The sequence below is a fragment of the Melospiza melodia genome, chromosome 15 (assembly GCF_035770615.1).
Source record: "Melospiza melodia melodia isolate bMelMel2 chromosome 15, bMelMel2.pri, whole genome shotgun sequence".
Taxonomy (NCBI): Eukaryota; Metazoa; Chordata; class Aves; order Passeriformes; family Passerellidae; genus Melospiza; species Melospiza melodia.
Window position 1 is genome coordinate 8696543 of NC_086208.1, and position 22799 is coordinate 8719341.

Below are 22799 nucleotides of genomic sequence, written 5' to 3' on the forward strand. Positions count from 1 at the left end.
CCGTGCAGGGACACAGGGACACTGCCTGCTGTCCCCATAGTGCAGGGACACAGGGACACTCTGCCTGCTGTCCCCATAGTGCAGGGACTCTCTGCCTGCTGTCCCCACCGTGCAGGGACACAGGGACACTCTGCCTGCTGTCCCCCCGTGCAGGGACACAGGGACTCTCTGCCTGCTGTCCCCACCGTGCAGGGACACAGGGACACTCTGTCTGCTGTCCCCATAGTGCAGGGACACAGGGACACTCTGCCTGCTGTCCCCCCGTGCAGGGACACAGGGACTCTCTGCCTGCTGTCCCCCCCGTGCAGGGACACAGGGACACTCTGCCTGCTGTCCCCATAGTGCAGGGACACAGGGACACTCTGCCTGCTGTCCCCATAGTGCAGGGACACAGGGACACTTTGCCTGCTGTCCCCATAGTGCAGGGACACAGGGACACTCTGCCTGCTGTCCCCCCGTGCAGGGACACAGGGACTCTCTGCCTGCTGTCCCCACCGTGCAGGGACACAGGGACACTCTGCCTGCTGTCCCCATAGTGCAGGGACACAGGGACACTCTGCCTGCTGTCCCCCCGTGCAGGGACACAGGGACACTCTGCCTGCTGTCCCCCCGTGCAGGGACACAGGGACACTCTGCCTGCTGTCCCCATAGTGCAGGGACACAGGGACACTCTGCCTGCTGTCCCCACCGTGCAGGGACACAGGGACACTCTGCCTGCTGTCCCCACCGTGCAGGGACACAGGGACACTCTGCCTGCTGTCCCCCCCGTGCAGGGACACAGGGACACTCTGCCTGCTGCCCCCCCGTGCAGGGACACAGGGACACTCTGCCTGCTGTCCCCATAGTGCAGGGACACTTTGCCTGCTGTCCCCACCGTGCAGGGACACTCTGCCTGCTGTCCCCATAGTGCAGGGACACTCTGCCTGCTGTCCCCATAGTGCAGGGACACAGGGACACTCTGCCTGCTGTCCCCCCCCCCATGCAGGGACACAGGGACACTCTGCCTGCTGTCCCCACCATGCAGGGACACAGGGACACTCTGCCTGCTGTCCCCATAGTGCAGGGACACAGGGACACTCTGCCTGCTGTCCTCCCCGTGCAGGGACACTTTGCCTGCTGTCCCCACCATCCCTGCCTCACTCCCTGCCAGCAGCAGCCTGAGTGAGCTCTTCCCCCTCAAGGGAGAATTGTTTTCAGCAGATACATGGTGAATACACCACTATTATCCCTGCTCTAGCAGTGTTAATTTTGGCACTTGGTGTGAGTGTCCTGTGTCTGGGATTGTCAGAAGCTTGTTTTGTTCTGTGAGGTGCCCGGTGGCTGGATGGCTCTGGTAGCCTTCAAAGCTGCTGTGCAAGCCTGGAAGGATGGTTGAATGAAGGGGAGAGGGAAAGCAGACACTTAAATTTTGTAAGCAAACAAGTATGCTGTTTGAAATTTCACTGTTCAAGTTTTTAAAAAGGTACTTTCCAAGGTCTGGTGCTCTAGAGTTTCATTAGTCTGATTGTTTTGGTTTTTTTTTTTTTTTTAGATCTTAAGGTCAGTCTGATCTGTAACAAGATAAATGTACTCAGCTAGATCCTGTCAAGTCTTCACATTGGGTGAAAGCAAAGAGAAGGATAAACTGCATACATCAAGCAATTCAGTACTTGCCCAGGTGAAATACATCTAGACATGTACAATGATTATTTTGATGATTTGTATTGAACTACAAGTTCATTACTGTCCAAGCAGCTGCAGATTTTTAGTTCCTGGCCCATGAGGTCTTTTCAGCCCCATGGAAAACTGCACAGACTGTCATATTCTCTGGAATTTAAAAATAACACCAATTAGCCTTCATTTATCTGGATCAGGGCCATTGGCTGACCTGGGTAACAGTGCTGGCATTCATTCATAACTTTATGGTTTTTGCAGGTTCCTCTAAGACAACAGGATATTTGAAATTGAGTGTTATCCATCCTTGAGGGGGAGGGGTTGCTTTTTCCATGGGTGCACGGTTTATTGCTGCACCGGTGACTTGCTGATAGCACCTATTTTACACTCTTACCCAATTTGTGATGTAAGTAACAAAACCAAAACTTTTAAAATGTGCTACCTGTAAAATTCTTGCCCCTGAAGAAATCACATACTAATCACACATGGGAGAGTTGTTTGTCTGGTTTTATTTTATTTAGTGGTCTTTCAATAGAATAGACTCACCAAAAATTAGACTAGGTTTTTTTTTAAAAAAAATGTAGACTTCTGCCCACCCCTGTCCCACAGTCTTCTCTGGTTTGTTTTTGATTGGGGATTTTGTAACCACAGTAAAGCTGAGAAAGTCCAATATCTATTAAAAATAGATACTGATAGGTATCTTTTGAGGAGATTTTCGGCATACAAGAGCTTTGTCAGCAGCATGGTTTTCAAAAACCATCAGTCAGGCCCACTGGCACCTGACCACAGTGTGGAGATGAGTGTTTGAGTATTGGTTGTTGAAAGTTTTCTGAGTGTTTTGGTGCTTATGAAACCTCACTTGCCTAGTCGACAATATTTTGTTGAGGGCTGAATGCTCAGTGAAAGGTTTCCATAAAGTGTGATCCCATAAGTCAGCATGGTACTTTTACCAGGGGCTTTCCCTGACTCCAGCAGCTGTGGCATGCCTGCTGATTCCACCCAAAAGTGAGTCAGAGCTCTCACACAGCACTTTCCAATCTCTGGTTTATTTTCAAACAAGTCCAACTATGGTCTGAGGCAAAGGGCACATGATGTAGCAGTTCTTTTCCTTGCAATGGTTTTAGGGAAGAAAACCTGTGCCTGGTGGGTGTAAACCAGAGTGGAACCTGTGCACACACTGAATAGAGATGGCTTTTCCCAGTGAGACTTTTGTGTTCCCATTGCAGTTTTGTCAGGCACTAAATGACTTCTAAACAATTTGCTAAAAATCCTTTTGAAAGCTGAAAGCTACTTTATATTTCTCCTCAGAAAAGAAGTGTTATTTTATCTATATTAATAGAAAAAGAAGCACAAGAACACTTGAAAGTATATTGCCAAAGTTTCTAAGTACAATACATATTTGAGATGATAAAATAAAGCATGAAATAACCCAAACAGAAAAATTTTGGTGTCAATGGGGAAATTTTAGAAACCAGTATGTTTGGCAAGGATAACACTTCATCCCTATAAATGCTGAGCCCAAAGATACTTGTTTCTGTTGTGAAGAAACATTACAGAGGAATAAACCAGGTGACACTTCAGCAAAAATCTGGTCAGCAAAAGGTGCAAACATCTAGTTTTTTTAAGTGCAGCTCTCATAGGCATTGAAATACCTACTGCAGGACTTTTAAAAAGGTCTCTGTTGTTTTCCAGTAACATCTGGAAGTGATTTATTATCACAAATTACTGCTTTCCATCTCTAAACCAATCTCTGTATAAAACAGTACAGAAGTGTGTAAGTAGTTGAATCTTTGTCAGGCTGGATTGTTAAACAAATTAAAATTGAAACTTATGGATGTCATCCTGTATTGTATTGTGTGTAGGGCCTGAAATAAAATTTCTGGCACACACTTTTATTTATGTACTATAAAATTGCTGTCACATCTGGAATTTAATGCAGAGCTGCCATCAACCTGTTTAATGGGAAGGATGTCTTGGCCTGGGAGTTAAGACTTCCCAGTATTCAATTGCAACTGTCACATGGATGATATGCCTTCGGGAAGAGGTGAGGATTAGCTAAATAGATGTGCTTTTTCATTGTTAACACACACTGGGTTTCATTTGAAAAGAAAGCAGCAGCTGTGGAGTCACTGCAGAATGATATTTGCAGCTAAGGTGAAATAGAGTGAGCTGATGAAAGCCTTCAGCCCATGTTTCTTCAGCCATGTGGCTGCTGCTGAGCTCCTTCTGAGTTAATGAGCAGCCATAATGAAGGTGGTCATCATTCCCATCTCCAAAGTTCCCTTGGCTGGGAAAGTCTTTATGAAAGTCATCCATACCAGTGAGGGAAGCGTGGAAAAAATTATATACATAGAAATTTTGTATTGGAAAATCTGTGCTTTAGTGTAAAAAATGCTCAGTTATTTGCCAAGGAAACACCTCAGGAAGAGATTCTCACATACTCTGTAAAATGAAGTGTGCTGTTTTTTGTTCTAGGGTGACACAGGGCTCCTTCAGCTGCCCAAACTGGGCATTTGGATGGGTTTTGCATTGTGGTGCCAGTGCCTGTGCCTAGGTCCAACCTCCACATTGCCCTTGCTACCCTCTGGGACTAGGGTGGAATTTAAAACAGAAATTTGTCTCCAATATAATTCTGCAAAGTTTCTATCAGCATCTTTAGCAGGGCAGTAAATCACTGCACTGGTGGTGAGTGAAGGCCAGATAGAAACCTTCTATTCCCTTCCAGTTACAGCCAAGTGTCTATTCTATACTCAGCACCACACACTAATTTGAAAGAGCTGTTTTCTCCTAATTATTTTCTTTTAGAAATGAACAGAAACACCTGACAGAAATCCTTTTGCTTTGTTGGGGTTTAAATTTTTGTTTTGTTCAGATAGGTGCCTTGTGTCATGCAGTTTGTTCTAACACTTGCTAGCTTAGGCAGAGCATCAGCTAAACAAGGGAAAAATGTAAAAACCTAGAGATGAACTAATGGAAATTACTTGGTCTGCTCCTTTTAGGCATTTTTGTTCCATTATAGTACAACTTCAGGGGTTTTTTTATGTAGTCACATTTAATGTAATCACAATGTAGGAAATGGTAATATAAAGGAAAACAGAAATTGATGTGCTCTTAAGGGCATTTGCTGAGCCAAGTCCTCTTTGCTTTCAGGACCTGTCCAGCTGTAGCATGTTGGTACAAAGTAGCACCTTTAGTTTAGGGGCCAGCAAAATGAAAATGTTCTCTCCCCACAACTGGCTTATTTTTAAACTGCTGACCATTCCAGCACTGATAGTCTTACGGCTTTACACAGATATTTCAATACTTATTTACCATGTCAGGATAGAGTGGAGACAGTTGTATTTTACATGATACATGTTCTCTTGCAACTTTTCATGAATTGACGTTTGAAATAAGCCTCAAAGTTCATGTTTTCAGGCATTGCTTTCCTTCTACTAAATACAGATGTTGAAACTGTAATGATTGACCTACTTTACAATTTGTGATTTCATTGTGGAGCAAGAAACGATTCAGCTGATACCACTTTTTCTTATTCCTTTTCTTTGTCCACTTAAGGGAATACAAATCCAGTTTCCCTGCTCAAAATGCAAATATTGGATCTAGAATTCGGTTTAGTGCCAAAAAATCAAAAGAAGCACATTAAACTGTTGTTGCTTAGATAAAAATAGAAGCTACAGTTGGACGGAGAGAAGTGACTCAGTAAGCAGCATGGTGATGGCAAAATAGGATGTCAGCCAAAACGCAGGAAGCAAGATGGGAACACCCAGATCAGTTTAACAGTCTGCCTTTTACACTCCCAGGGAGCAGTAGTTTCTGAGATGACTGCAAAAAACTTAAGCTTTAAATGGATTTTATGTCTGTACTCATTAAGCTGTTTGAACCTGAAAAAGTTTTAGCAAAGTGTGAATTGCACTTTTTTTTTTTTCCCCCCTGGCCCAGTTTTAAAGCCAGTCTCTCTATTTACAGTAAAGCTGCCTGGAGATTAGCCCTGGGTGCTGTGAGAGGCATCCAGCAGGAACGTGCAGGAGATGAGCAGTGATACACACACACCCAGGGAGTTCATGCAGCACTGCACCTCATGGCTCTGATTGATTCTTACTGCTCTGCAACTCTGCAATAACTTCATCAGCTCCACATAGCTCTGTTTTGAGTTTTAAATAACCTCCCTAACTTACAAGATAGTGTGTGCTTTGGTTGGTTTTTCTGATTATAAACTGGCATAACAACACAGAAGCAGGTGAATTTCTCCCTGTTTTATGTGAAACTAAGTAGGACCAGAGGTTTTTGTTGCTTATACTGTTATTTTATTTGAATAGCAGGTATGTATCAATTCTAATATAAATTCCCATGCTGCCATTTTCTGCCTACAGCTGAACTGCTTTGATACCCAGGTATCAAAACCACCAGGTAGTGGTTCAGTTTGGCACCCTGGAAAAAGTAAGCAAACAGTAACAATAAGATGAATTATGGTGCTGCTCTCTTCATGTTTTCACAATGGCTGTCCCTGACCTCAAAGATCTTGACCCATAAGAATGTAAGACAGTTGGCAATGTGTCATTCTGTATAGGATTCCTCCTAAATTAAGGTAATCAGTTCACTGCATTTGCTTGAGTTTAAGAAACTAATAGCTTGTTTCTTGAAAAAAGTAGGCCATCTCATAACTTTAACCCTTGATAGCTTAAATTATACCTAAACTCTTAATATTACAAAGCTTTTGAAGCGTGTGACTTCAGATATAATTATGGGTTTGTAATATGCAGACACAACATGACTGCTCATTTAGAGAATCTTGAATTTGGGGGATTCAAGGGCAACTTTCTTTTGAAGTGAAGCACAATGTGGAATTAGTTAACCAAAGCATCCGTAGGTGTTTCTAATTCCAGAAGAGAAGCTGTTAGTCAAAGGTTTACATTGTGTTTCATTTCCTTTACAGTAGTTTCTTGAATCCCTGCCTTACTCTTGAAATGTGGAAGTACCTTTAACCTGTTTCTTGGAATAGCAAGATGTAAAACTTACTCAGAGTTGATTGATTTGCAGGAAGGGCTTTTGCAGTAATTTTTTCAAAGCAGGGCATTGCCCTTGCTGGGAGGTGATGGGTTCTGAGTTCTGACAGTGCAGCCACTTCTCCTCCAGTGTACCTGACTCTCCTGCCATGGCACCCTTGAACTGAAGTGTCTCCTTAAGGGCTGCCTGTGCTGAAAGCACAAGAAAGAAATCCAAGTATTTAAGCCATGCTTTTAGTCTTTGAGAAAGGAAGGAGAGAGCAGATGTGGGAAGCCATGCCACAGTGCCCACTGGGCAGGGCAGGAGCAGGGCTTCGTCAGCTGGGAATCCCAACAGGCTACACCATACAGTCCATTTTTTGTTAAGTATTTTGCCTACTGGTTTTCAACTTTCTAAGTAAAATAGGAGTGTGATTACTTTTAATCAGGGGCCTTCAAAATCCATTATGGGTGCCTAAAGATTTTCCAGGAAAGGTCTGGGCTGTTACAGAGCATATTCAAGGACACTTATTAGTTGTTTCATGGACTCTCAAAGGAAGTAGCCCTCAATCAGTAAAGGTCAGGATTAAAGGATACTCTCAGTTGAACTAAATTGTCTTTCTTTGAAGAAAGTCTCTTTGCAGAAATGAGCTCTTTTTCTGAGAAGAGGACAAGTTTGGTAGACAGTTGTGGTGAGCAGTGCAGTTATGAGAGGTTCTAGGACAATAAAATAAGCATGGACTAGGAGAGATGGTGATTGTATCACAGCCTGGTCATGATGGGAGGGTGGCACAGGGCAGGAGAGGCTCTGCTGGGGCCCTTTATTGCCTTGCTGTGCCCAGGCAGGACAGGGCAGCAGCTCCCAGAGGCATCCTCTGGTGGCACTTGGAACACAATGGGTTACGTGATACCAAATGTCTTTGTTTCCTGGCCTGAGCCTAGAAAACACATTAAATGCTCTTCTAAAACATGTATTTCAGGAAAACATCTTCTGTAATTACTACAGAAAAAGCTGTGATAGGAAAGGGAAGGGAGTTGGTCTGCACAAGCGTGACCTAGTTGGGAAAGGAGTCAGCTAAGCATAACTCAATTAACTGAAGTTTTCAGAGAGTCCTTGGGTTACAGTTAAGTGGATTTGTGAATCCCTACTACCACATAACTAACCTTAATTGGTGTTTCAGGATGTGAGCCAATTTCAGTTTGGCGGGGGATTGTGGGTTCTTATTCTGTATTCCAGTGCTCATGCACCTGTGTGTAGTGGAGGTAGGAGGACAAGGATTTGAAGACTCTGACATTTCTGGTTAAATGGGCTTTTCTGTTTTTTGAGAAGGTGTAGAAAATCAGTCTTTGCTGGGGTTGATATGTGCAGGAGGCAAAGGAAAACAAAGTTCCAGTATTGTATATTCAGTTCTCCAGTATTGTATGCTTTGCTCTATGCACAGTAGCTTCAGTCTAAATTACAGTTTCTCTTTCTTCCTTCTAGAGTAGTCTGACACCTGCTGCTATCTCTTGTGCCCACCTGGTCAATAACCTTTACTTATAATGTATTGGTTAGAGGGCTGCAGTGCCTTATTACTTTAATTCTTATTTACTTGTGTCTGCTAACTGGATTTTTTGCTATTTTAAGGAGAATAAACCCCAGACAGTGCAGAGATGCATGTTTTATGCTATATACTTAGCATGTTGCAGTGCTAGAAACGAAGCAGAACAATAATCACAGTTGTATAGTCAGGTTACAGGATTGAGGCTATTCTATACACAATATATGATGTGTCCTAGGGCTGATTCATATACAAAACCAAACAGTTACAGCACACACACAGTAAGACTTTTTAAACTAAACACTGAGTTTGCTGTTTCTATAAATGTCATTCCACATTGTCCTCAATTACATCAACTTGCATCATCTGTGTCTGTTGTATAGGAACAATTACCAGGCTTCTCAATAGTTATAGGATTTTTTCTTTATAAAAACTCTTAGAAGTTGCTAAATGATATATAAATCTAGTGGAGCTTAAAAAAAAGATATTATGCCACATGAACTTTGTAGGAAAAAATATATTTCTTGATACCTTTTGCTGTTTGTGCTTTAATTTTATTTTCTTTTAAATCCAGATCAAATAACTGGTTGATTCCCTTGCTGACATAATTTTAAAGTACTGGCCCTGTCTTTATAATGCTGCAGCATTTCTTAGTTCAACACAGACCTTTTAGTGATGCCATTTTTATTTTGAAAGAACGTGGTGTTTTTTGTAACTGCAGCCAATATAACTGTATAAATATGTCTCTTTAGCTAGTTGGGCCTTCTCTTCCATTTTTAAGGCAAGAAACTGGTTGCTTCTGAAATAATAGGTCTGATACAGGAACAGAGGCTGTATTTGTAAATTGAACTTGGAAGGGAGCTTCATCTGTTTACATAAATCAATATTGTGTATGTAATCTGTTTCTTGAGTGATGATTATTTCAGAATATGTACCTGGCTTGATTCACTACATCTTGCTAATTTGCTATTCACTGGGTCTTTTATCTGAACATCTTAAACTGTCTGTGCCTTGTAGTGACCTGTGACAGCTTTGTGAAGGCACTGAGCACTTTAGGTAGGCAATATAGGCTTTGGTATCAGAGGCTTTTGAATGCAAAAAAGGGGTGGTTTTTTTTGCCTAAGTCTTAACTGCTCAGTAGAAGCACTGAGGCCATAGGATTTGTCCATTAATTTGGGTCAAGTCCAAAAGATTTTGATAACATATGGCTCTCTTAAAAAGAGAGCTAAATAATACAAAGTCTACTGCTTCATCTGGTAAGCTGCTAATGGTAATTGAAGGGCATGTCTGTTTTACTGGTACTTGCCACTTAAAATTCTCTAATGTATATTTTCAGGTATCACATTTTACTGTGCTGATCTTGATCACACTCTCTTTGCAGTTTTTCTTAAAAATCATACATGTTTTTATGTATCTTAACTAAAAACTATTCTTTCAGATTTTTGTAGGAGTGAGTTAGTTTTGTTTAGTCTGCTAGGCATGAGGCAATTCTTGTTTAAATTATTTTAACTCCTGTTGAACACTTTCTAGATTTTTGAACTTCTATGTCAGAGTATGCCAAATGCGCCAGTAGTGATCCTTCATGCTGTGACTTTCTTGAAATCACCATGGCCTTTGGACATACAAAGATGAACTTAGCAGCAAGATAATACTGAAATTATTTTTTTGTCTGTTGTATATCTAAATCCTTTTCAGAGTCTTCCTAAATTCCATTTTCCTATTCCCAAGTATGACTTGCCTATTGTTTACCAGACTTCCAGCTGAAAAAAAAGTGCAGGTGCCTTATTTTGTAGGTGACTCATATCACTACCTCAGAGGCTTGTCTTCTCTGTTATTTACCATTCCTTTAATCTTTCATGCACCCTTTATTAGATATTTTTTGCCATCCATCAGGTGAATGACCACTTTAACTTATGCCAGATGAATTAATGTATTGTTCACATGCCACATGGGGTCCTCCAGGGTAATTCCTCTGTCCTCTGGCTCTTCAGCAGTGGGCTGACTTCTCTTACTTACCTTGTGTAGATCCCTTTAAACAGTCTGTAAGCCCTGGGGTCCATGGTGTACAAGCCTGGGCTAGGCAAATATGTACATGCAAAAGCTAGTTGTACACACTCCATGATTTGCATATGTAGATAATTGCACATTTAATTGGAGCTTTTGTTTCATGCATCCATTCTTGTGTGCATCTCTCAAGTCTGCCAGTGCAGTGTTTGCCAAATGCTCTGCTATTAGGGGACCAAGACAAAAAAGACTTGTGAAAGGTATTTTATGCATGATAATTGAAACGTGAATAGAAATTAACTCTCTCCCTGTGGCAGTTTTGGTGGATGACATAGGACATTTAAGCTAAAATTGTGAAGATGTCAGGTGCTTTTGTTCCCCTAAAGCATCAAAATAAAGGTAAAGAACTGCTGGCAGCCCTGCCTCCACCCGCTTTTCTTTGCTGCTCTTAAAATAGACTTTGAAGGGAATGTATTTTAGCTTTCATGGAAAAGAGAGTTTTCTGTAACCTCTTCAGTAATTAAATAATTTTGAAACTTGAAGTGTTTTGAAGCAGCGAGGGGAACGACATGATCTGGTTGTACTTAAATGTGTTTGAATGATGGGTGACATCCTCGTGATGAGTGAGGAGGAGGAGAAGGGTGCTCTATAGAACACCATAAAATGGTGCCTCTTAACTCTGCAGGAACTGAGTGTGCCAGGGCTCTTCATGGAGAGCAATGCCAGCTGCTGCTTTGTCTACAGAGACTTGTTGAGTTTTCATTCTTTGCACAAGTTTAGACTGACCGTGGTACAAAACAATGAATAGTCTGTATGTTTCTTCAGAACATTTCCTATGTGTTAGTGGTAACTAAAAATGAACCTCTGAAGTAAGCTCTGCTCTCAGCAGGAGGGACTTGCAATAAAAATCTTAAAGAACATTGTGTCCCACTTTTTCCATAATAGAAGTAAATATTTCTTTTTCTTCTTCTTCAATTTTTAATCTACTTTATGATATATTGTGGCTTCTTGTTCCATCTGTCAGATGATAATAACAATGCCAAGTCATACTGTCATTAGACTTCTCCAACAAGAGCCCAGGAAACCTTTTGTCTTCTGGAAAAGCTGTAGAAAAACAAAGTTCTTTGTTTGTGGTGACAGCATTATGAGATGAGGAAAGTTGTTTTGTGGTGCTGGAGTGGGGGCTGGTGGGTTTTATGGAGAGTGCAGTCAGTCTGACACAAAGATCCATTTCCCATAGCCCATTCTCATTTCAAGTGTAACTGAAACAAACTGCAGAGTCTACCAACAGTTGTTATCCAGCAAATGTCATTATTTTTTGTCTTTTTGAAATGGCAGATACTTTGGATGAATACTTTGAGTATGAAGCTGAGGAGTTCCTGGTCTCCCTGGCCCTGCTGATCACGGAGGGCCGGACACCAGAGTACTCCATCAAGGGCAGGACAGAGGGCTTTCACTGCCCACCAGCACAGTCAAGCCAGCCACCAACAACTAAGCATGAATGCAGCGACAAACTGGCTCAGGTATGGTGGTGGTACCCATTTCATGTCACAAATCCTTGCTCCTGTGGTTAAAGCCAGCCAGGAACCCCACAGTGGATTCACAGTTCAGCATGAGTAACAATGGCTTTCTGGCAGTCCTTCATTTAAATGAGTATGTAATTCAGTACCCTGCTAATAATAGATCTGTCCTTAAAATGAGATCATTAAGCCTTTTATCCTTGAACATGAAGTTCTGCATGACTACCTGAATGCAGTGCTTGTTTGAATCTTTATTATGCAAATGACAAGCACTATACTTAGTATTCTTGGTCTGGGGTTTCTTTGGAGAAAATGTAGGCTGACTTGCCTAACTTTTTGCTTTTCCAGGTGTTCTGGAAAAGTTAGTGATCCAAAAAACACAAGCACATCAAATCTAGCCTGGCTATTTTGGAGAAAGGCTCTTTTTTCAAGTAAAAGTCCTTAAGTACTGTGGGAAGTACTTAAGAATTCTCAAGTAAAAGTTTCTCAAGTAAAAGTTCTCAAGTACTGTGGGAATTTAAGTTATATTCATGCAGAAGTTAGCCTGCTCCAAGACACAGAATTTTTAAAGATACTGCTGGAGTCTGTCTACCCAAGAGGGTGCCTTGTGGAGAGATAACTACAAGGTAGCAAAGTGCAGTGGTTGGGGAAATGCATTTTGACAAGCTTTATAAATTTCCTAAAGCAAGCTGCTCAAATAGCAACTGTAAAGGAGGTGTTAATTATTTTTTCATTTAATAGCTCTGGAATCTTATTTCTGATTAGGTGAAACCAAACAGAATTTGACCCTTACCTTTCTCTAGTACTTTGGATTGTGCTTTTAAATCAGATATAATCTAGATAGTATTTTTATGGCTTGTGTATGTTGACATTTTGCTTTCCCTCAGTGTCGTCAGGCCAGACGAACCAGATCTGAGGTTATGCTTCTGTGGAAGAACAATATTCCAATCATGGTAGAAGTGATGCTACTTCCAGACTGTTGCTATAGTGATGAAGGGCCCACCACAGAGGGGAATGATTTAAATGATCCTGCAATCAAACAAGATGCATTGCTGTTAGAAAGGTGGATTTTGGAGCCAGTTCCTCGACAGTAAGTTGGATATGAGGGTTAGTTGATAATTGCAAGAATCTTGTCGTATTAAAGTCCTTAAAGTAATCAGTTAGTGTTTTTGAACTGGCTCTTTGCCATGAGGACTGGTCTAAGAAACCACTGTTTGCTAGTGAAATTGAAGCATTTCAATTTTAGTCATCTTATACTCAAAATTTCTGCAGTGCACATTCTGCAGTGCAGAGTAGGAATGATCCTGGCTGCAAATAGTAACATGTAACATTTGTTATGTCAAATTTTTTCATGTGTATAAAAACAAATCAGACTCTGGAATCTTCAAAACGTTTGAGGAGTTTTTGCTTTGCTTGATTTAACTGAATTTTATTTTCTGACCAAAGATCTGACAATGTTCTAATTCTAATAGGTCTCTGAGTATTCTTACCAACACTCATGTGTTTGTCTTTAAATGCTTAGGAGTGGAGATCGATTTATTGAAGAGAAGACTCTTTTACTGGCAGTTCGCTCCTTTGTTTTCTTCTCTCAGCTGAGCGCGTGGCTGAGTGTTTCACATGGTGCTGTTCCCCGAAACATCCTGTACAGGTATGCCTGCAATGGAAAAAAACTGGTTTGCTGTTTGCAGATTGCTGCAACTTGTCTTAAAATCATTCTTCGCTCTTATTTCCTGCTTGCTTTTAGAAGGTGCCATATTGTTGGTACTTTGGCAGTTCTATAGGATTTGTGTACTGTGCAAATACAGCAGTTGCTGATGTTTCTAGTGCTTTTTCTTAGATATTTGTTACGAAGTAGATAATGAAAAACTTTTCATTTAGCTATTTCTGTAAATGCCCTTTGGTATTGTTTCAGGGTGAGCGCTGCAGATGTGGACTTGCAATGGACGTTCTCCCAGACACCCACTGAGCATGTCTTTCCTGTTCCTAATGTTTCTCACAATGTGGCCTTGAGGGTCAGCGTCCAGTCCCTGCCCAGGCAATCCAACTACCCAGTTTTGACCTGTAGTATTCACACCAACCTTAGCTTTTATGAAAAGCAAATGCAAGAGCGAAAGTTCCATCAGCGCAGCGATCCCAGTGCTGCTCAGTCCACTTCCAGTCCACTGCGTTTTCGTGGGAAACAGACATGGACAATGACACCTGAAAGCCTACTTAATGGAAAAAAGATGCCTGAATTTACCACATCTTTTAGAAATTTAAAACTTTATCCATCTACCGGACTTGGATCTGACTTTGGGGCATCACAGTCCAAAGTTCAGTGCTATAATGCTACAGCAGACAATAAGACACAGGCTCATGAAACACCGGTCAGAACTTTTAAATCCTACTCTCTGGTGGATTCCCGTGTTTCAAACAGTCACTGCTCTCATCAGCCCACAGGAGAAACCAATCCTTTGATAGGCTCTTTGCTACAAGAGCGACAAGAGGTCATCGCAAGGATCGCTCAGCACTTGATTCACTGTGATCCAGCTACTTCTCCAGTTGTTGCTGGGCGTCCATTCACCACACATGAAAACATCTCAGCTACACCAAAAGCTTTTCGGAGCACTTTTGAAGAGGAAAACTTGCCAAGGAAAAGCAAGGAGAGCTCCCCTGTTCCTGCTGCCAATTTAGACAATGCAAAACAGGAGGATGGTGATGAAGGCAAAGCTAGAGCAGTGCCAGAGGTGCCCCTGCTCGATGCCCGTGTGCCAGGGAGCCACTGTGGCCGTCAGTCAGCAGGGGAGGGTAACTCCCTGATTGATTCCCTGCTCCAGGAGCGCCAGGAGGTGATAGCAAGGATTGCCCAGCACTTGATCCATTGTGATCCAGCCACTTCCCATGTTGCTGGACGTCCATTCAAAGTGCATGAGGCTAGTCCAGTCACATCAAAAGTTTTCCGAAGTACGTATGAAGATGAAAATTTGCTGAAGAAAGGCAAGGAATCATCTTCTGTTTCTTCTGCTAAATCAAAATTTTCTTTGTTAGAAGACAGCAGTAAATCAGGGACAAAGACACCTGATACTCCTATCAGTCCTTCTAGGTTTGATGGAGAATTGAAGACTTCTCTAAAAGTCCAAGCAAGAAGAAAATTGGTTTTAGCAAAACCCAGTGAAGCTGTCCAAAATTCATTTCATCAGACTTCCAATAAAACTTGTCATGCATTTAGTAGCATTCACATATCATCATCATGTATTAAAGAAAACAAATCTGAAATTCCAGATAAATTGGAAATACATTCTGGTTGTGCACAGAAAGACCAGATAACCAATAGAATTAAACCGGGTTCAAATCCCAGCAGCATTGATGAACAGATTTGCACAAATAAACTTAAAGAAAGAACAATTGTTAGTGAGAACAATGGCACAGACAGTTGTAATAATATACAGATAGAAAAATGCAGAATACTTCAAGGTACAAAAAAAGCAACCGTGATCCCACTATCTGACTCTTTGCACAAAAATGAGCTCAAGTGTTTAGACAGAGACTCCAAAAAACCAATTATTTATGAGCAAAATACACAACTTATTAGTATTGAAAATTATTTAAATAAAGACCATGACAGTTTTAAAACCAAAACCAAACAAGATAAAACAAAAACTGCACATGATGAGAATGAAGATCCAACAGGCCTTGATTTTCAAAGCACTTCTCAGAAGAAACCTGCAGAAGACAATGTGGTTAAGGGTGAGCGGCAGAAGAACCCAGATGTACAGGTAAGTACATTGGGAACAGACAATAATTCCTCTAGCTGCCCTTTTGTCACATTGCTTGTACCCTCTGTCTGCTGGGGGCCAGCATGAAGAGGAGTTTCAGCCTGACCTTGCAGGTAGCAGTGTATTACCTTTGTAGTCCTGGCCTGAAGTAACTCAGGAAGAATTTCTTCGTGGAAAGGGTTAAGCATGGGAATGGATTCCCCATATGGTGGAGTCACCATCCCTGGAGGTGTACAAGAAACAATTTATTGCCATGGCCTAGCTGACAGGGTGACCTGTCAAATGATTCTGTGTGATGGGGTAACTTGGCTGTTGGTGCCTCCCCTAAACTTCAGTTCAACATGGAGAAGGACTGACTGTCTCTTCCCCTCATGGTGACAGAGTTATGCAAGGCTGTTTCCATGGGCAGGGAGGCACCCTGGTTTGTAGAAAGGCACCCATCTGAGTAGGGAATGTGATCTGTTAGGGGCAGTCTGTAGCTGTGGATTGAGTCAAGGGGAATTTCTACTGAATGTTTCATCCCATGCTAGTGTGCTGTAGATCCACCTGGGTCAGGAATCATCTCCCTTACAGCAAGTGAGTGTTACCATGGTAGGTCACTGAAATATCCCACTGATAAGCTCAGTAAATTTGTTTTGCTGGCAGAAAGCACCACCTCTAAAACACACAAATACGTGGAGGAAACACAATTTTAGATCCCTGGATGGAACTTCAACCAAGGCTTTTCATCCCAGAACTGGACTGCCTCTGCTTTCAAGTCCTGTAAGTTATTCTGGAAATTCTTATAGCTGAGAAAGGGACTGTTTGTTCTTCTAATGTCTGTGCATGGCACAGAATTTGACAAAATACCTAGGTGAAGGGTGTGTATTTACTTTGTGTCACAGTGAATACCCTTGTGAGTATAAATTAATGCTTAAATGAGAGAACATGTAAATTAGGCTGAATTATAATTTTGGAAAAGAAAATACTAAAGATTTAGTTGTTGAGATCATATCAAGATTAACAAAAGGTGGCATTAAATTGAAAAATTGATAGAAACAATGCTTTGGTGCTATTTTAGAGCACAAAAGAAAGCATTTTGAAGATCAGTGTTTTAAGTGTAAGTTAACGTTTTTTCATTTAGGGGATTTTGTGTTCCTTTTCAACACCTGACTGCCCATTATTCCAAAGCCTTTGTTTCTGTGAACAGTTTGTACTGTATATTCCTCAGTAACTAGAGGTGTCATGGAATGACTTAGTGAACAAAGCTGCTGTGATAAGGCAGACACTAGGGGAGTGTTAGAGTTCTTGGTAGGTTGTTTGGAGTTTTAAAAAACCAGGCAGTTCCTATTAAAACTACTGAAGTAGCAGTCAACACATGGGATGCTTTATTCTTCCTTGCCTGTAAAGGCTGTCATATTTTCAGGGAAATTGGATGGAAATTGTTACAGCCTGTTTATTAGTAATGTTCTGTCCTGTTCCAAAGAGACTTCAGCTTTCTGAATGTTTTTATTGAAATGCTTCCTGTTAATCAGAATTTACAGTCTCATCATTAATAATCCTAGAACTTTCTTCACTAAGTTTAAAATGTATAGGAATTACATTCTATGCTCTGTTTTTGTAATTTTATAATATCATAAAAATTCTTGGCAAAATGTGCTTACTTGGCAAAATTGCCTGTGGTAGCAGTTCAGTTTTAACATCTTCTTTCCTTGTTGAGGTTCCTCAAAGGAAAACACAGTCTGGGTGCTTTGATCTGGATTCTTCATTGTTGAAATGTCTGTCTGCAAGAAGGTATGTTTTATTTACCAGAAACATTGAGATTTTTGAGGGAGGCATAATGTATATATATATTTATATGCAAAATCAAAGCATGTTAGCAAAGACAAAAAATGCTTTCAAAGGAATCCTTATTTTGATACAAGGCTCAGCAGCTGAGTTGCCCTGGGAGTTTCCAGGTTAGTACAGCTCTGGGACATAGCCATGCAATGAGAGCTGCTGGCAGAATGAATTCTGTCGCATGCAGGGGTAGATATGCTGTCAGATGCACTTGAGTTTTCAGACAGAAAAGCTAGTAATTGTTGATTCTCCTGCAAACCAATGTTATTTTTGTGTTGTATTTTGTTCATAGTGTTGAATGTGTTAAGCATTTTACCTTCACTTGTTCAGAGAACCAGACTTTTAAAAAGGGCAAATCATGACCTTTCATACATTAATACATGTAACATAAACAGCTTTTGGTATGGTAGTTTGGTGTTAGAAAGATGAGATATAGCTCAGAATATGAGACAAAAGTACCCACATACAAGAGAAAATATGATATTTTGGCTCCTGCAAATGGAGCTAAAGAACAACTTTTTATTGTCTTTATCCCTTGTAATGTAAAGCTGGTAAAAATATTTTTTAAGTTAACTAGAAAATGTTCTGCTAAAGTATTAATAAGCAATGTTCAACTGTTACTTCTTTAGAACAACATTTTGTAGTACAGTAAGTAAATTATTCTTTCTAGAGCTGTTTATACCCAGAAGACAAAAGCAAACGTGTTTATCCTTTATATTTATTCTGTCTTTTTTTAATAGCCCACAACAATGTATAAACAAAGACAGTGATCCAGACAGCCATGGGAAACCAATTCTAAGTTCTAGTGCTCCCCCAGTAACAAGTCTGAGCCTTCTGGGAAACTTTGAGGTATTGCATATTCTCTAGAATTCTTGTGGTATTTTTACTCTTCTGTACTGCTTTTAAAAGTATATTACTGTGAACAATTCCAGCACTATTAGAATGTAAAAGTTCCTGACTGAATTGAATAAAATTTGTTTTCATTTCCAGCTGCAAAGGCACTTATTTCATGCCCCAGACATCTTCTGTCTCAGAGAATCAAATACAATGAGTTGCTTAAGCCTTTGTTTCCCACTAGGGTCAAGTTAGAAGATGTTCTGTTGCCATAAATGAGATTTAATAACCTGTAATTGTTCATGTTTATAATGTACTTACCTAGAAAAAAGAATTTACATTTTCACTCTTAAAGTCTACTTAGTATGTCACAAAAGCTGGATTGAATCAATGTGTTAAACAGAATGTGTTTGAAGTGTAGGCTCCAGCTCTTCACTTCATATAGCATATCCAATAACAGCAGCTATTAGCCAGTGCATTAAAGGGTTATATTGTACTGTCTTGTGAAGTACAGAGTTGAATTTGTAGGGGAAGGTTACATAATCTAGGTTAATTAATGTTTTTCAGATAGTATATGTTGAAAAGCAAGCACAGACCCTGCTGCAGTAAAGTTCTCTGTGGGCTTTTGCACTTATTTCCTGATTACAGAATTTCTGACAGAAGTTATGCTCTGTTTTATTTGAGGTGATCCCAAGCCAAGCTGTGTGTGCTTTGTTTCTCAGGAATCTGTCCTGAATTTCCGCCTGGACCCGCTGGGTGTCGTGGAGGGTTTCACTGCAGAGGTGGGAGCAAGTGGAGTCTTTTGTCCCACGCACATGACTCTGCCAGTTGAGGTGTCATTCTACAGCGTTTCAGATGACAATGCTCCCTCTCCTTACATGGTAAATGTGTGGTTGGATTTATTTTAAATAAGTTCTGATATGTGGAGGTGAAGAGCAAGAGCTTGGTGAGTAGAGGGTTCAGAAGGTAAAGATTTGCAGGCTTATTTTCAACTGCCTATGACAGAGTTCTCCTGTCCTCCTTCCTTTCTCTAAGTAGTGCTTTTCCTTCTACTTCTCTGCCCCACCATTCAGCTGTTCTCATCTTGGGATATTCAATGTATTTGTCTCCCCCCACACTGGCGTGATCAACCCCCAACATCTCTTTTTATCCATCTAACTTAAAATAGCAGTGAGGCAATAGCTGGACTTAACAGGATACATTTTGTTGTCCCAACAAGCAGCTGCTCTGGGCAACTGACCACCCTGCAGAGTGGCTTAGGTGCAGGCCAAGGGGCTGATGGGCACCTTAGCCTTGGAAGTTACTCAGCCCTTTCTTTTACAGCAGATACTGCCTGGGCTGTGGTGACACTCAGCACCCTCACAGGCTGCTTGGTTTGCTGATGTTTGCAGCCATGCAGTGTTTGTGTTCTCAGTCTCTGGGTGCTAATTCTGTTCCACATGGGCTTTGCATGTCTAAAAGTGCTCCTCTGTAAAAAGAAAATACATATTTGTATTTTCTTTTGTATGCTGGCATTGAATCAGAGGCTGGATTTGTTCTGAATGCCTGTTAAGGAACCTTAATTTTACATAGGTGACAGGTCCAATTTTTAGAGATTTTCATATGTGTATGTCTGTCTAATATGCACTAAAGGGTTTGTTTAAATGTGGAAGTCAAGCAGTGAACATCTGAGTATTCCATTACTTAGATTTAAATTTTAAATTTATAGCAGTTACCATTTCTGACCTTCTGTTTTGGAAAGTATTTAGAAAATGAAATTGCTTAGACTTTAAGTAATGGCTTTGAGTTTAAACTTGTATATGTTTTAACCACTGCAAAAAGTATCTATTCTTTTGCTTTCATCTTTCTAGAATATTTAATGTGATTTTCTAGGAGGTGAAAGGATTCTCATGTTCCTCAAATGGTTAAAAGTAGCATTGCTTATTTTCCTAGCTGGGTTTCATTGTTTCAGGCTTTTCCACATGCTATTTCCAAATATGCTGTTATGGCTGAGTCTCGCAGGATTAATACAGCATTTGTGTAGTGCCTCCATCATCAGAAGCATTGTTTCTGTTTGTATAGCTAGTTTGTGTGCTGTGGGGTCTGTTCCTGGTTGTTGTTTGGTTTGGGTTTTGGAGCCCTGTGCAGCCCTGGTGCCCTGCAGGGTGCCCGGGCGTGTGGCAGTGCCCCCAGCGTGGCCTCGGCAGCCGCAGCGCCTGTGGGGCTGCTCTGTGCATCACAGCTGGTACAAAAGCAGATGTCATCCTTCCTAAGGTTTGGATTAGAATGGAAGATTAAGTGCATCTGCTGCCTTTGAAAAGCAAAAATGAGTTCTGTGAGATTTGGAGTATTATTGGTGCAATTGTAGATGATATAGAAATGGAAAGGAGGGGACAAATGTTTCGGTTTAACCTCCCAGCTGCTTTGAAAAGAAAGCTCTGTTTTGTCCTGGCTCCCTGATGTGGAGAAGATGTGGAAACTTGAATCTTGTTTCAAGAGGAGAATGTACCTCTTATTGCACAGCTTTTAATGGTCTGCCAAAGTATCTTTAAGGCCCCTGCTGTTGATTTTTTAACTGCATTGTTTAAATGCATTGCCTTCTCTATTTTTAGTTTTTATAAATTACTGATTATGTTTCAAATTAATGCAATTACATGACTAGAACATTTTGATTTGTTTATCTCTGTGACCTAAATATGGGTTTTGTTTTTGTAGGGTGTAATTACTTTAGAGTCCCTTGGTAAAAGGGGTTATCGGGTACCGCCTTCAGGAACAATACAAGTGGTACGTACTCATCAGATAAGTGCCTTGAAACCACTAATATCCAGAAAGTCATGCACAGATGAGTTTATTGGAGATGAGCATGAAGCTAGCAGTGGAAATGTGCATCTCTGTAGGTATTGTAGTAATTCAAAGTAGAAATCTGTGTGTGGGGCAAAAAATATTCCCAATCTTTGAACACTTCTGTGCTCTGAGGAGTCTTACAATCAGTTCCAGGAGATTTGGAATACCTGGGGACACTGTGGCTTTGAAAAAGTCATGGGGAAGTAATTAGGCCACAGTCCAAATCCTGAAATTCTTCTAAAGCAATTAATATTGAATAATTGTATCTACTTTTTGTAATACTTTAACACCACCTTTACTTTTTTAATAAAAAGTAAATCACAGTCATTGCTTAGAACCAGTGAACTGACTCTTTATTTTAAGAACCCAGTCCAAGATAACACATTCATAATTTCAGGTTTAAAAGCGGAGCCCACCACTGTGCTTCCTGCGAGTGTATTGTGTCTGGAAAACAGTGTAGACAAAAAGCTGACTGGAAAAATTAACAAAAACGGGGATGCTGATTAGCAAAGTAAGAGTAGTCATATACTAGTGTTTCATACAGATTAGATTGTGTTTAGCATTATAATTATAACATAATTCAAATGGGAATTGCTGGTAGCTGAAGTGTTGAAAACCAGAAAGGCTTCACAATGTCTTTACATAAACGTTTCTGTATGACACAGAAACAAAGTGCATAGATAACTATTTTGACAGATCAAGTTTGGGTTAGATTTGTTGTTTTTTTAAAAAAAAAATTGTCATCTCTAAAGACTATTGTATTGAACTGTTTGTCTTTTCAGACCTTATTTAACCCTAACAAAACTGTGGTGAAGATGTTTGTGGTGATATATGACTTGAGAGAAATGCCAGCTAATCATCAAACATTCCTACGGCAAAGAACTTTTTCTGTTCCTGTGAGACGAGAAGTCAAGAGAACTGTCAATAAAGAAAACAGCCACCAGACTGAAGAAAGGCTACTACGCTACCTCATACATCTGAGGTAAGCTCCTTGAACTTCAAACACCAAAATAAAACAAAAAACCTCCAACAAACCCAAGCCAAAACCACAAAAAAGTATCTGCCAAAATTCAACTCGTAATTTCTTTCCCAGCCAACCTTTCTGTATACAGAAATAAGAAAGAATGAAAAGAAAAAAAAAAAAAAAAAGAATGCTAACTTGGTCTTTAAGCTAGACAGTAGAGGAAGAAGAGGTAATAAATAATTTGGGTTGTCCTTGGGAGAAACAAAGTTGAAATATAACATAAAGCTCTCTCTTGGCATTAAAGTATGTTGTATAGCATTATAAAGCTTAAACCTTTTCCTGGCAAGACAGAAATTGTTCTGGCTGAATCAATGCACTTTTTTTGAGGTTACAGGAAATAGTGAAAGTGGATGTTACATGGGCAAAAGCCAAAACTAGGGATCACTGAAGGGAAGGTGTGCTTCACATGTGCCTGGTGTGCCTCATATGTGTCTCTTCACCAGAATAACTTGTAACATGAAAAATGGTCTGAGCTACTCCTAAAAATACAGCGTTTAGTGGCAAAAATGTAAATGCCTGTTTCATGATGCATTACTGCTGATGATGCCTTTCACTTTATAAAATATTCACTCAATCTTCCTTAAATGATTTACAAAGCACTGCCTGGAACTAGACACTGTGCTGCTGCTCTTGGGGTGTTCTGGAAACTGCAGTTGGAAACAAAGGGGAATGATGGATATACTCTGTCCTCCTGCAGTTTGCAGACTTTTTGTGTGTGTTTTTGTAGTAAAAAATGTCTGTACACACAGACCCGGTGCTTTCATTGCAGCACTTGGAAACCCACCAGCAGCTGACATTCTGAAGTGAGCAAGCAGAACAAAATCAAATATCTTACACTTCTCTGT

At 40.6% G+C, this 22799-nt stretch overlaps 1 protein-coding gene across 4 annotated transcripts in view; it reads left to right on the forward strand.

Moving 5' to 3' along the window:
- Positions 1 to 22799, forward strand: part of ATOSA (atos homolog A) — a 47571-nt gene that overhangs the window by 19057 nt on the left and 5715 nt on the right. For 3 of the 4 annotated variants that reach the window (XM_063169659.1, XM_063169660.1, XM_063169658.1), the window contains exons 2-11: positions 11519 to 11703; positions 12588 to 12790; positions 13223 to 13348; positions 13613 to 15455; positions 16101 to 16217; positions 17155 to 17228; positions 18014 to 18122; positions 18830 to 18988; positions 20802 to 20870; positions 21713 to 21912. In XM_063169659.1, coding sequence (XP_063025729.1) covers positions 11519 to 11703; positions 12588 to 12790; positions 13223 to 13348; positions 13613 to 15455; positions 16101 to 16217; positions 17155 to 17228; positions 18014 to 18122; positions 18830 to 18988; positions 20802 to 20870; positions 21713 to 21912 — 3085 coding nt within the window. Of the gene's footprint in view, positions 1 to 11518; positions 11704 to 12587; positions 12791 to 13222; positions 13349 to 13612; positions 15456 to 16100; positions 16218 to 17154; positions 17229 to 18013; positions 18123 to 18829; positions 19054 to 20801; positions 20871 to 21712; positions 21913 to 22799 lie in introns of those variants that run through there. The other variant, XR_010029617.1, reaches the window with a different exon arrangement.